Source organism: Homalodisca vitripennis, chromosome 3, assembly GCF_021130785.1.
Source record: "Homalodisca vitripennis isolate AUS2020 chromosome 3, UT_GWSS_2.1, whole genome shotgun sequence".
NCBI lineage: Eukaryota > Metazoa > Arthropoda > Insecta > Hemiptera > Cicadellidae > Homalodisca > Homalodisca vitripennis.
The window spans coordinates 191,697,963-191,712,408 of record NC_060209.1 but is presented as its reverse complement, the minus strand read 5'-3'; the positions used below and the strand labels follow the sequence as shown (position 1 = coordinate 191,712,408).

The following is a 14,446-nucleotide window of genomic DNA, read 5'->3' as shown; positions in this document are numbered from 1 at the left end:
TTAGATAGATGGCAAATGTTTACTACAGGCAATAATGAGTTTAAATTAGATTCAGGGTTGTGTAAGGATATTTCTGGAGATTTTACTATAAGAGATGTGTGCATACTTCACCAAAATGTACAACATTTGCCGTCTCAAATAAACTTGTTAAAAATTTTACTAGATGAAGTTCAGCCCGATGTCATTGCCTTATCTGAACACAAAGTGACACAGACTGAACTTGAAATTTTAAATATTACAAGCTTTAAAAAAATCTTTTTTTATGCCAGAACAACTTCCAGTGGAGGAGGTGTTTTAATCTTAGCACGAAATAACTTAAAATGCAATAACATTTCAATCTCTTCAGTAAAGTCTCTGGGAACTGATAAGGAGTTTGAGTGCTGTCTCTCTGAGATACATTTGAAATAATTTTCTTTTTGTATTAGCCTGTTTGTATAGAAGTCCTAATCATTGTTACATTGAGCCTTTTTTGACTAAGTTCGATGCACTATGGGACATTCTGTGTAATAAATTTAGAAATATTGTATTGTAAACTGGTGATTTTAATATAAATGTATTAAACAAAGATAATGTTCGTAACAAATTTAACAGCATTTTAAAGTCATATAATTTACAGTATAAAATTGATTTTCCAACCAGTCTAGAAACACAACCAATTTTGTACTGTCAACTTATCATTTAATGGCTATAAATGAGCTTTCTTTATAACCATATACCCGCCCACTTCAAGGAAGAAAATGGACAACGCTTAAGTAGAGAACTGGCATGAGTGGAAGACAGACCTTTCTACACAGAGAAAGAATTCTTGGAGACAGCCCTTCTGACAAAATAATTAGAAAAAGGGGTGAGAAAATATGATAGAAAGGTTGGCAGAACAAGAACAGCATCAATTTTAAAAACACTGACTATTATACTTTTCCTGTAACATGAACACCAATTTTGATGTTTGTTCTGTTCTCCATGAATATGTATAATATAAAATCTGAATCTGACTATCAAACCAGGCAGAAGGCAGTGAACATGCTGACAGTAATATTGCCTAGTCCAAACAAACCTCTATGCACTCCATCACTATGACTGTTATGAAAAGATAAATTTGCAGTTACGCTGCATTAAAAGTTTAATTGAAATCATTATGCATACTAAATGTTAAGTAAAATATTCCAACTCAGGTCCTATTATTTTCATATTTATTGTATATAGTAACTTACAAATTTGAGGGACATTCAATAACTAAGGAGACAAACCGGTCTGTAGAAGTAATTGTGTATTTTTACAATACAACTTTTCACACAATTTTGACACAATTTCCACCAACACAAATACTATACATCAATACAAATTGTTACCTAGATTTGTTAAACCGGTGTAAATCTTTTTGGACTGATAATTTATTAATTCTATCAACAGCTGTCTTCACAGCTCTGCCTGCCAAAATACACAACAGACTCATTGAAAAGCATGTAAGTACAGCACATAAATAAGTACACCAAGCAAAATATGATAATTCTTTAATTATTTTATCTATTTACGGTTTCCCAAACAAAAAGTAAGTAACACGTTTTAGCAATCAGTAATTTGTCTACCGGTGATCAACTGATAATTAATTACAAGCTGGATCTCCACAGGTTCAATTATCGAGTCTCGAACTCGAATTCTGTTGAAGATTCAGTGAATTTCAGATTCGGGATTTTACTTTGACACGTTATTACTAAGACGTTAAAATATGCTTCTATATTTTAACCTGACATTTTCAACAAAAGGAAGTAAAGAAATTATGTGATAATTTCTAGAATTAGCAAAGTTCCTTGAGAATTCTTGGTTTTCCCGAAGTGTAGCAACCCTGCTTATAATACCAGGCCAAACAAATACTTTTATCAGTGTTTCGGTATTTTCTTCTAAACATAGGGAGAGCTTTTTCAAGTAAATACTATAAACAAGCCACCCACTCTGTTCCTAGTAATGAATATTCTTTCAACCAACTTTGAAATCTCTTCCTCATTTGCATACCATTCCATCACTTATAACATTTTGTTGTACATCACAAATCTGACGCGAATTCTGCTTTAACATATTTAGCCCTAAGAAAACAGGTAACAGTACGTTATCATAGTTGTCAGTGTTCTCAATCAACAGAGGCATTTCAAATGTGCACAATAGTGTCTATGTTTGCCAACAGATGCTGGTCCTGGGTGGGGCACCGATCACAGAGCTGCAGTGGTGGAATTTCAAAACGGTACTTACTTAACCCTTTAAGGACCAACCGTCTGGTTTATCGCCGGCAGTGAACTATGCGAAAAGGACCAACCGTTCTGGTTTATCGCCGGCGGACTTTTCATATTTTTTTAAGAGATATTTTAGTATTCTAATATATAATAAAATATACTATTTTTTCTATTCCCTGTATGTTTCTTACTATGATATCAAATTTTAAACGTCTTTGGAATCATCAGCTTGGAGAGAAAAAAATATTTATGGACATGTTGCATCGTAATGTTGTCAGCTGTGTGTGTTTACGGCAGCCTGCAGAGAATGTCGAGTTCGCGTGTGGTTTGTTGTTCTTATATTGAGTTTAGCGTATTCAGTTAAGTTATTTTTTATAAGTGCCTATTTTATTTTGAATAACCAATTGTCTGAAATATGTCAGAACAATTACTGAGGTCCAGTGAAGTTGATCGTGAGTTAGATAAAGAATTGGAATCGGATATATCTTTTGAAGAGTTATTCGATGACGATAGTGATTTAGATCCAACTTACAATCCTTCAACCCCCTCTACATCCAGAAAGGATTTATTTGTTGGTAGGCCTAGCATTAGAAACCAATCATTTGCATTCTGATTCATCTGAAGATAGTGATTTAGGTGAGGATAGTTGTAAGAGACGTAAGCTAGTTGAAAATCAACCTAGGCCTAGCCTTGCTTGCCAGACAGACAAGGCAAGTTCTGAGTGAGAGCTCAGATACTGACGATGAGAATATCAATGTAAATAATCAGTCTATTATGAAAATGAGTCTAACTCTGGCAAAAAATTGATGATAAAGAAACTCATAATTTCATACACAGTTTTGCATTTCATGAAACACCCCGGTCCAAAACACTGTAATTTGGACCCTCAGACATCACAACCTATTGATTACTTTCATTTGTTTTTTACTGCAACCTTGTTAAGATTATTTACCAATGAAACTAATAGGTATGCAGCACAAACCTTGTCTAGAAGATGTGACTCTATATCGCCTACAAGTAAGTTAAGAAAATGGGTTCCGGTGACTGTGCCAGAAATAAAAGGATTCATTGCAGTTATTTTGAACATGGGGTTGATACTGAAACCTACAATAAAAGCATACTGGTCACAGAGTAGTTCTCAGGCAACTCCTTGGTTCAATAAAAATGTTTAGTCGCTCAAGATTTGAATCCCTACTTTCATTTTTCCACTTAGTGGATAATTCTAAACTTCCAAAATATAACGAAGAAGGATATGACCCATGTCAGAAGTTTTCAACCACTTGAAGACCATTGCAACAACTTATTCAAACATTACTATACACCCCATCACACAAGTATCAGTAGATGAAACATTAATTGGCACAAAAAAAATCAATCTCAACTTCAGCAATACCTACCAAACAAGCACCACCACATGGGGTATCAAGATGTGGGTATTGTGGCGACTCTGTTAGTAAGTATTGCATGAGCTTTTTTTGTTACAAAGGTGCAAAATCTCAACAAGATAGAACTGAAATAAAAGAAAAGGGTCTGGCCTACACTGTTGTTTCAAAGTTACTATCTGCCTGTAACATGTTTGGTAAAGGTTACCATGTGTTTACAGATAACTTTTTAGTATCATACCATTAGTTCAAATGTTGTATGAAAAGCTCACATTCCAAACAGGCAACGTTAAGGCGGAACAGAAAGGGTTTGCCAGCTGAAGTACTAGGGAAAATTAGAGCCTGGACAAAAAGTTTATTGCAAAAATGGCAATACAGTCATCATGGCGTACCGGCACAAAAAGAGCCAAAAAAAAACCCAGTTTTGATCAATTTCTTCTGGACCTGAAATAAAAAAATGTTGAAATTACCAAAACAAGGCGAGGAAGACAAACAACTGAAAAAAAAACCTGCTATTGTTCACAATTATAACTGCTATATGGGCGGCATTGATCATTTTGACATGATGTTGTACGGTTATATTGATGAACAGCAGAACCGTAAAATATTGGAAAAAGGTAACATTTAATCTTTTTTGGTAGAATGGTCCTAAATGCTTACATCCTATATAAAGACACCACTACTAAGAATGGCATGAAACCCATATCCAGATATCAATTCATTGTTAAAATTATGGAAGGTTTGTTAAAAGAGTGGATGGATTACCGTGAACTTGACTTGCCTGAAGATGGTGGAGGTAACCGAGCATCAAGGGGCTTAGAAAAATTGCCTGACAAAAAGGAAAAAACTTGCTGGGTTTGTACAAAAAAAAGGCAAGGACTACAACAAAAGTAGAAAGAAGACACAGAACTGTATGTTCTAATTGCAAGGAGGGCTGCCACTCCTCTTTGTCTTGTGAAACATAAGTGTAAAATAGGACTAGGCTAAGGAATTCTAGTCGTTTTGTAAATTTTTGTAAATAGTGTAAAGTGTATAAAAAGTGTGTTTTTGATCTGAAAGAACAGCCTCATTTTCATATGGGTAAGTTGACTAATATGAATAATATCCTTAGTAGCCTATAAAGGTTTTGTATGTTGGGATAATGCTGAAAAGTGTGTTTTTAACCAGTGTTACAGAAAAATTTAATTCATTCACAACCTTTTTATTTTTTATTCCAGGGCTTTCAAATTTTGTACACTTATAGAGAATTATATGTAGAACGAATAAATACCATTTCCCATGGATAATTTATTCTTATTTTTGGTAGTTATTGAAGATCAAACTCAATTTTTTAAATTTTTTTTTCTTTTTTTTTTTTTAAACAGATAAATTGTTTTTGCTATATAATGACTTAAATTTTATTTTTTTCACAATGCACAGTTTAATTATAAACATTTTAAGCCTAAAACCAAATCTGTACAGTAATTAGTTATGAAGATATGATTTTTCTTTCAAACGCTTGAAAAAATCGCACATTTTTAATATGCACAGTTCTTGGAGCATGGCCAGAAAAACAAAAAAAATTTTCTTTGCACATGTCATATTTTGGTCTGGTCCTAAAAGGGTTAAAATCATGCCTTGTATTAACTATTAATATGACATAAAAAATTATCTAAATCAGCATAGTTACCAACCGATGAAAAGGTCTTTGGTTTTAGAATCAGGGAAGACTTTGCGAAGACACAAAATGGTATTGTTGTAGTTGGACTGTTGAGGATGTGCGTAGGCCTTGACTGCATTCTTCAACTGGAGAAAGTTGTCATCACTTATCCTGCTCTTTACCTGAACACATACAAATATCTATGAATATATACACACTTTTCCAAACTCTTAACATTACTCGTTCTGATTTGAATTGATGATAATTTGTCATCTTTGAATGTAATACGTATAACATATTTGATAAACTTCCTTACTCAGCCCATCTTGCAAATAAAAATAGATTTGAAAAGGTTATGTACACATGGTTTGGGAAATCCTTTTTTATAATGTTATTGAGTTTTTAATTACTTCATTAGAGAATAAACTTTGAATTTTTATGTGTTGTTTAATGTTTGTTTTTAAATTGAGATTTTAATTTATATATTTTATTATGATAATTTATTCTTAGGTTACTTGTGACACTGTCTATTGCATTGTATGCTTAATAACAATAAATGAATTTGAATTACAATATAACCATGTATCTACAGGTAGGCAATCTGTACCTCTATCCATATATTTTAATTCACATCAGCGATACATGGTCTTGTGTTGCTCTGTAGATTGGCAGAGACTGTTGCAGTTGTACAACCCATATTTTTAAGATATCTCATGGTGGCTATAAGTGAGTCAGATGACATTTCAAATTTTTTTAGTACAAAAATAATATTTTTAAGTTTCTACATCCTGAGCTTTTTCTTGAGAAATAAAACTATCAGACATTCATGACTTATGTCAGAACTCAGTTAAATTCTGAAAAAGTTGCTATCTAGATCCACCCCCAGTTTTGTATCTATTACCTCTCTGATATATTCCATGCTGGTCTTGGAACGTTCCGCTTCGCTGGAGGAAGGTTCGCTGGAGTCAAACTTTAAAGGCACAATTTGAAGCTTTCTCTTCTTGGCAACAGGCAGAACTTGTGGCTGTGTTGGTTCTTCCTTGGGTTGGTTAAAGCATTTCCTCAGAATATCTTTTTTTCTTGATTCACTCTGCAATTTGACGGGAATTTATTGAGGAGAGAATTAGTTTTCTATTACAAATAAAAGGTTATTATCCTTTTTCCTATTTATGCTAGGAATATATAACCTCAAACAGGAGAAGAAAACTTGCTTAAAGAACTGGAAGAGAGGAGTTAAAAGAAATCTTTGTGCTAAGTAAAACAAGACAATATTGTCATACTAAGCACACAAACTTCTAAAAATTTTGGATCTCTTACCCAAGCCCAAAACCACATTGTTGGAAGACCCAAGGTTAATGTATTATTGTTTTCAATGGCACGCTAAAATCTCTCTTTGGAATAGCAATAAGAAAAAAACAGACATTCCTAAACAAAACACAAAAATAAGCCAATGAATGTTAATATCTATTTAATTTTATAATCGGTTACTTTACTGCCATTGTATTTAAATATTCAGTAATATTAATTTTTTCTGATTGTGTTGTGCAATTAAGTCAAAATAGAGCTTCTAAAAAATAATCAGGTACAACTATAGAAAATATAAATTAACAAATTATTACATTTATTATAACAGGAAAAGAAATCACAGTTGAAGCTTTGATTGAAGCAAATACAGGGTGCGGCAGCATAACTTCCTTTTTTAAAATGCGCGCCATTCAGTTAGTTGATGTCATAGTGGAGCGCTAGTGGTCTCATTCAAGAGGGGGTACTGTAAAGTTTTGTCCCGACACGTTTCAGTCGCCATCCTGCGTTGGAATAGTGAGGAGCGTGCCTTTGCCGTTGAGGCCTACTTTTCAAGCGGATGTTCGGTTATTGCAACACAGCGTGCATTTCGGAATCGCTTTAATTTAGCCCCGTTGGCTCCCGTCCCAGACCGCAAATCAATTGTTACATGGGTCACTACATTCAGACAAACTGCAAGTGCGACAAAACGAAGAACTGGAGTCCCTCGGCCCGTTAGATCACCTGAGAACATCGATGAAGCAGTGAGAGCATCAATGTTGCGATCACCATGGCGTTCTGCGCGCAAACACGCATCTGCCCTTGGACTATCCGATCGTTCTGTGAGAAGAATTCTTCGTGATGATCTTCATTTTCATCCCTATAAGATGGCGATAGTGCAGGAACTTTCAGATCGTGACTTCAATTCTCGGATGAACGCGTGTGAGCTTCTTCTTGATGTCGTTCCCGAGGGTGCTATTGTTTTTTTTAGTGATGAAGCCCATTTTCATTTGTGTGGGTCGGTTAACAAACAAAACATGCGCTACTGGGCTGACATCAACCCTCGAGAATTGCATCAAAGGCCTTTGCATTCACCGAAAGTCACAGTGTGGTGTGCAATTTCCTCAGCTGGAATTATTGGTCTCTGGTTTTTTTGAGGAAAATGAGGTTAGTGACAGTGACTTCGGACCGGTATGTTAACATGGTACAGAATTTTTTTTTCCCCACGTCTAGAAGATTTGGATTTGGGGGGACACTTGGTTCCAACAAGACGGTGCAACAGCACACACTTCGAGAGCATCGATGGCTGTTTTGAGGGAAAACTTTCCAGAGCGCCTTATCTCAATTAGAGGCGATTTGGAATGGAATTACACGCTCTCCCGATCTGTCACCTTGTGATTTTTTTCTATGGGGTTTTTTGAAATCCCGTGTTTATGTGAACCGTCCAAGAACCCTACAAGATTTGAAGACCAACATCCGAGAAGAAATTGCTAACATAACACCTGCTACGCTAACAACAGTCATGACAAACGCCAGAAATCGGCTTACGCAATGTATGGAGAATGGGGGACGTCACCTAACAGATTTGATCTTCAAAACAATGTAAATAAAAACTTTAGACATGTACCTACATTATAAAAACTAAATAAATATTTTCTGATGCATACAATAGTTTTTATTGAGTTTTGAAAAAAGGAAGTTATGCTGCCGCACCCTGTACTTGTTATGCGTTACATGCATTGTTATATAACTGTGATAACAATAGTTTTTACACTTTTGGTGGTAATTATTAATGCTAGAATATATGGATAAGTAGTTAATGATAACAATGATTTTTAATTAAAAAAGTAATAGATAAAGACACATGGATAAGATTTTAAAATACACAGATACAGTGGGCTGTTGTTTGTTTTATCTTAAATGAAAGAGTAAAAGAAGAACAAGATGTATCTCAGATTATTACTGGCCTTAATAACCTGGAAATCCATCATGAACCTTATGTAACATGCAAGATAAAGATTGTGCAAGCACTTTACAAGTCATTGTATAAGCAAAGAGCCGGGGGAGTCTTATATGAAATGACACACGCCAATACCATACAAAGCATGGCTCCAACTACTTTTTGCCCATCCATAGATTAGAATAAGAATTTTATTCTGCCAAAAAATATTCCACACAAATACATTGGCACGTCAATACAATATTACAACTTTTGTAAAAAATGAACATTCTAAAAGTCTTGCTTCATCCACACTGTTGAGATGTACTCTTCCACCGAATAAAATGATCTTTTACAAAGAAAATTATTTAGTTCAGCTTTAAATTCCATATCACTTAGCATCCTTATATCTAATGGTAACTTATTGTAGTATAGTCTAATAGCCATCATCATTGGGCTTTTTTCGGTTTTAGCTGGTCTAGTTTGAGGTAGGTTGATATTGTTACAACTTCTTGTTTCATAATTATAAACATTTTTCCTTACATTTACGTTATCTAAATTATTAGCTCAGAGGTAAAGTAGGTATTGTTGTATATATAAAGAGAATAATGTTAATATTTTAAAAAGTTTGAAAAGTTCTCTGCAACTATGATATTTATTGACTCCGGCCAATATTCTGACAGCTTCTTTTTGGATGATGAATACTTTATTTTGCGTAAGGAGAAGAGTCCCAAACAATCAAATCATAATTTAAATGACAGTGAAAAAGCCCGAAATAAGATTGTATAAGAGCTTTCTCCTCAGGTTCAGACTCAACTTTGGCAGAAAAATGCTATTGTGCAGTAGCTCCAAATTCCATAACAAACTCCAACCTACATGAACACTCTCAATAACTCAATCTTCAGGAAAAAGTTAAGCCAGTGGCTTGAAGGACATCCGTTTTAGAGTTTCTGACAAACAGTGAAAATTTTACAATATAAAAATAAATGTTTTAATGTACCGTTTTAAAAATATGTTTATGATTATTGGATTTCCACATTGTTTTTTGCTACAAAGTATTTCGTCTATTTAGCCTCAAAAGAAAAAAAAATTATTTTTAATATAAAGGTTAAGGATGTTTACTGTATATGAGTACCTGAGATGCTGAGACATCAATGGCATCAAACAGACCACTGGGGGAAGGTTGTGCTGAAGTCTTCGTTTTCGGTTGTGTCTGTAGAACCTTTTCTAAAAACTGCTGCATTGAATTTTGACTTAAATTTTCTTTTCGTGGTTTTTCAGCTTTTTCCTTTATCCGCACTTTACCTTCCACAGAATCAAAACTAGCACCTGATTGAATAGGCCGTGTCTGTGGCTGAAAATTAAGAAAATGTAAATTAGTATGATTCATAAATTCAAAATGAAATGGATGTTAAGAAAGAAAACATGAAACTCAAATTAATCCATCGTGTTAAAATGTCTAATGAAATTTAAATCATAACCTTACTTTAACTTTCTTTATTAATTCATTTTTATTCTGATTTAATTTTATTTAACATAAATAAATAAATATGTTTTTAAAAATATATGCATCATTAAAGTGAGAGGTAATGTAAATTACCTGTGCTTCTGTCAATAAAAGCTCTGTTCCTAGAGAGCATGAAGCCTAGTTTTTAAATAACCATTTTCTATTACTATAAACACTCTAGTTGCAGATTATTAAAATATCACTATGTAATACCAAAGAAAGCAAGACATGTTCTAGAAAAATGACGATGATTGCATATCAGAGCAGTAAATTAAAACTGTTATACAGGTGATGCAAAAAAGCATTAATTTTAAAATGCTATAAGTAGATTTATTTTAATGACACAAATTTGATCAATACCAAATCAGCTTACTACCCAATTTAAGAATTGGATGTTGAGAATTCTAAAGTACTTATTTATTTTTTAAATAGCATCAGAGAGTTGCTGTTTTTCTGCTTTCACACACATTAAAAGTCTTCATTCAAAGTTCTCCATAACTCAGTGTCCTGTGAAACAGCAGCAATCTTTTCACTATTGCAGCCTTGAATGTTCGAGTGAACAAGGTTACAACAATAAACTTTAAATTTTAAGTGACCCAAAAAAAAGCCGCATGGTGACAGATCTGGCGAGTGTGCAAGCCAATGCAGATAGCTGAAACGTGAAATAACATGATCAGGAAATATTTCTTTAATGACTTCCACAAATGCGTTACCCATGTAGGGTGTTGGCTTCATCCTATTGAAAACAGACCTCTGCCTTGTTGATCCAAACAGTTTCAATTTGTAGCTGCAAAAAAATTGTGTGGAATTTCCACATAATATTGAGAATTAAATGTGACGCACTAACCTCTTAAAAAAAAATTAAGGTACATCAAGAAAAATTTTGAAACCCCACACAATGTCATAACTTTAGGACTGTGCAGTGGTTTCGATACATTACTTGTGGGTTGTTGTCTGTCCGATAGCGGCAGTTCTGCTCGTTTACAGATCCATTCAAAGAGAAGTGAACTTCATTATTCATCATTAAAACAACATTACCATTGGCAATGGTATCAAGCATTCTCTCACAAATAATTCTTCATTGATCAAAATCACGTTGAAGTTTCTGAACAATCTCAATCCATCAAAGGGCTGATGGTGCGAGACTACTTAACATGGTCAAACCATTCGAGGACAACCAGTTCAATTATTCTCTGTAACTGATCTAGTTGTACAAAATGAGCTTACCCAACAAAGTATCGTGTTACGGTCAGGTATCGTACCATTGCGCATGACATTGAACTCTGTTGCACGGTCCACTGCGCTGTTAGTACAAAATGAGCTTACCCAACAAAGTATCGTGTTACGGTCAGGTATCGTACCATTGCGCATGACATTGAACTCTGTTGCACGGTCCACTGCGCTGTTAGTACAAAAACTGGACACTCTAATACACCAAATGACGCCTCTGACAGCTCACTTCCACTGATACTAGCTACTCAAATCCAAGCGTTCTTTTGCACCACTTGGTAATTTAGACTTATACATTTTGATACACACGGGATAGATAATCATGGTCTTCTTACAATTGTGTTTTGCAAAATTCACTAAATGATCTACTTCTTAGCATTTAGAGCAAACAGTTTAAATGCAGTAAACAATTTATAAAATTTAATCATAACTATGTTGCCACAGTACACGGCAACAACAAGAACAACATGTAACAAGAAGAGTAGTTTATTTTGTACCGCAAAACAGCTGTCACTGTCAGCAGTTGAACCCAAAAGTAATCAGACATGTTTGTTTGTAACATCCTTACTTTGCCATGTATGTACATTTTTTGAAGTGCTTAAATTAGTTCATAAGAATCCTGATCAATTTGAAAAATACGAATTTAATCATAGATTTCACACAAGAAATTGTAATTTGTTTCAATATCCAGCACATAAACTAAAATTTTTTTAAACTAGTCCTCTTTATCTAAGATTGAAATTATATAGGTAATCATATTTCACAGTCATATAAAACTCTTCCCTTATCTACCTGTATATTTACAAAAAAATTAAAAGAAGCACTTTGTCAAAAAAACATGTTATAGTGTAAATGAATTTTTTAAAGACAGTTTATGATGAAAACGAATAATATAAATATATCTCTTAAAAAAAGATTGTAAAATGGGTTTAAGCCTTGTAATTAAATAAATGGTTTTTTTATGTTTCATAAGGTTTTTTGTGCATTTTTTTTATTACATTGTGATAACAGAAAACATATTGTAAAATAAATATTTGTCTATTGTTTTAGTTTTATATTAGAAAAAGATCAATGTGTTCAGAACAAATTCAATGAATTCTGAAAAAAGGTTACTTCCAAGGCTACAGGAATATAAATTTATACAAAAGTCCTGGTTATATTTAACCAAAATAAAACTATACAATATTTTAGTCAGTGGTCATTTTTAATCAAACTGTTGGCCGATATTTTGATTAGATTGTCTCTTTCCCATTTACTACCATTATGATATATCATCCAGATCTTCAAGAGACTTTAGCCTTTTTCCTCCTGACATCCTGAACTGATTTAGATTAATTTTAACAAATCAACTCACTGCTATCCCCATGCTCTTGAAGAACTTGGACACACGACCGTAGGCAAGTCCAAACTCTTGACACTTGTTAATGTGGGGTCGCACCCAAGCTGACAGAGAGTTGGTGATGTTGGACGACTCGAACCGACAGTCACAGAGCATGATGGCTCCGAAATCGCTGCCATGTCGGATCACGCGGCCCACAGCTTGGTTCACAGCCCTGGTGGCCTCCAACTGATACCATTCGTTGCCCGAGAGAGCCTAAGACAAACACAAGGACTCGGTGCATGTGCCACTAAAATTCAATGGTATAACCTAATAAATCGTGCCTGAAATTATTTATTTCCATATGAATTTAAAGTTACAAATATTACAAAACCTATATACTGACATTTCCAGGTTATAACTTAATGTGATTCTTTTAACCCCCTAAGGATTGCTCCGTTTGGATACGCATGTTCCAATGGATAAGAATTAAGTTCTGTGTTGACAGTAGAACATTATTGCCACGCCGAATCAAACTGCCTAATGTTTATACTCAAATATTTGTACGTTGAACTAATTCTCGTATATTCAAGGTGATTCACAAAGATATGCAGAAACTGTGGGAACTCATTCTACATGTAAAAAAACGAAAAAGTTTACATAAACATGAGTTTGGAAATGCTTAGTTAGCGAGTTACGGCTAGTGAAAGATTTCGCCCGAATTTCAGCTCACCATGTAAAACCAAAGGTCTTCCTGAAATTCTGGTAAGGTAGATTAAAGGGTGAATTCAATTGTTTCTTATAGTTTTTTGACCTGATAAATTAAATAAAACAGGTCCCAGAACTGTAAGTTAAGTAGATTTTGAAAAAAAAAAAAAAACAGTGTCAAATGCAAAAAATGGAGTGAAAAACACATTTTTTCATCTTTGGACAACAATAACTTAGTTATTTCATCAAGAAACACATCAACATTTGTAATAACATTTGTAGAAAATTTTATTCAGAACAAACCGGTGTAAATAAAGTACACAGAAAGCGAATAGATGTTTGATTAAGTTAATCAAAGGTGAAGAACACAAAACAAAGAACCTACCTTAGGATCAGTTTTGCGAAGGTTATCAACATACTCTCGCTTCAGTATAATTCTGGGGTCCTTGAAAGGTGGATAAGGCAGTCCGGTGATGATGACTGCACGGCAGCGGGCATCTGCGAAGTCCATACCTTCCGACACCTTGCCTCGCAGCACGGCCAGGAATACCGCACCACGCGAGTCTTCTGCCTCCAGAGCTGAGTTGTACTCCTTCATCACATCGGCCAGCCGGTCCCTGTACTGCGGCTCCACAAACAGCGGCTGTCCACACACACACAGAGACAGTCAGTATAAAGCTAACATTGACAGAGTTACTTATATTATCACACAGAAGAGAGCATATCCTGTAACCAACACATATATACGAGGTGTCATCACATCGGCCAGCCGGTCCCTGTACTGCGGCTCCACAAACAGTGGCTGTCCACACACACACAGAGACAGTCAGTATAAAGCTAACATTGACAGAGTTACTTATATTATCACACAGAAGAGAGCATATCCTGTAAGTAACACATATATACGAGGTGTCATCACATCGGCCAGCCGGTCCCTGTACTGCGGCTCCACAAACAGTGGCTGTCCACACACACAGAGACAGTCAGTACAAAGCTAACATTGACAGAGTTACTTATATTATCACACAGAAGAGAGCATATCCTGTAACCAACACATATATACGAGGTGTCATCACATCGGCCAGCCGGTCCCTGTACTGCGGCTCCACAAACAGTGGCTGTCCACACACACAGAGACAGTCAGTACAAAGCTAACATTGACAGAGTTACTTATATTATCACACAGAAGAGAGCATATCCTGTAAGTAACACATATA

General features: G+C 34.8%; 1 protein-coding gene across 1 annotated transcript in view; it reads right to left on the bottom strand.

Annotated features, from left to right (window-relative positions):
- The window catches only part of LOC124358529 (regulator of telomere elongation helicase 1 homolog), a 76,289-nt gene that overhangs the window by 1,391 nt on the left and 60,452 nt on the right, over nt 1-14,446 (bottom strand). The window contains 5 exon segments of the mRNA XM_046810827.1: nt 5,281-5,428; nt 6,148-6,336; nt 9,602-9,820; nt 12,558-12,797; nt 13,615-13,872. Of these exon segments, the coding sequence (XP_046666783.1) occupies nt 5,281-5,428; nt 6,148-6,336; nt 9,602-9,820; nt 12,558-12,797; nt 13,615-13,872 (1,054 nt within the window).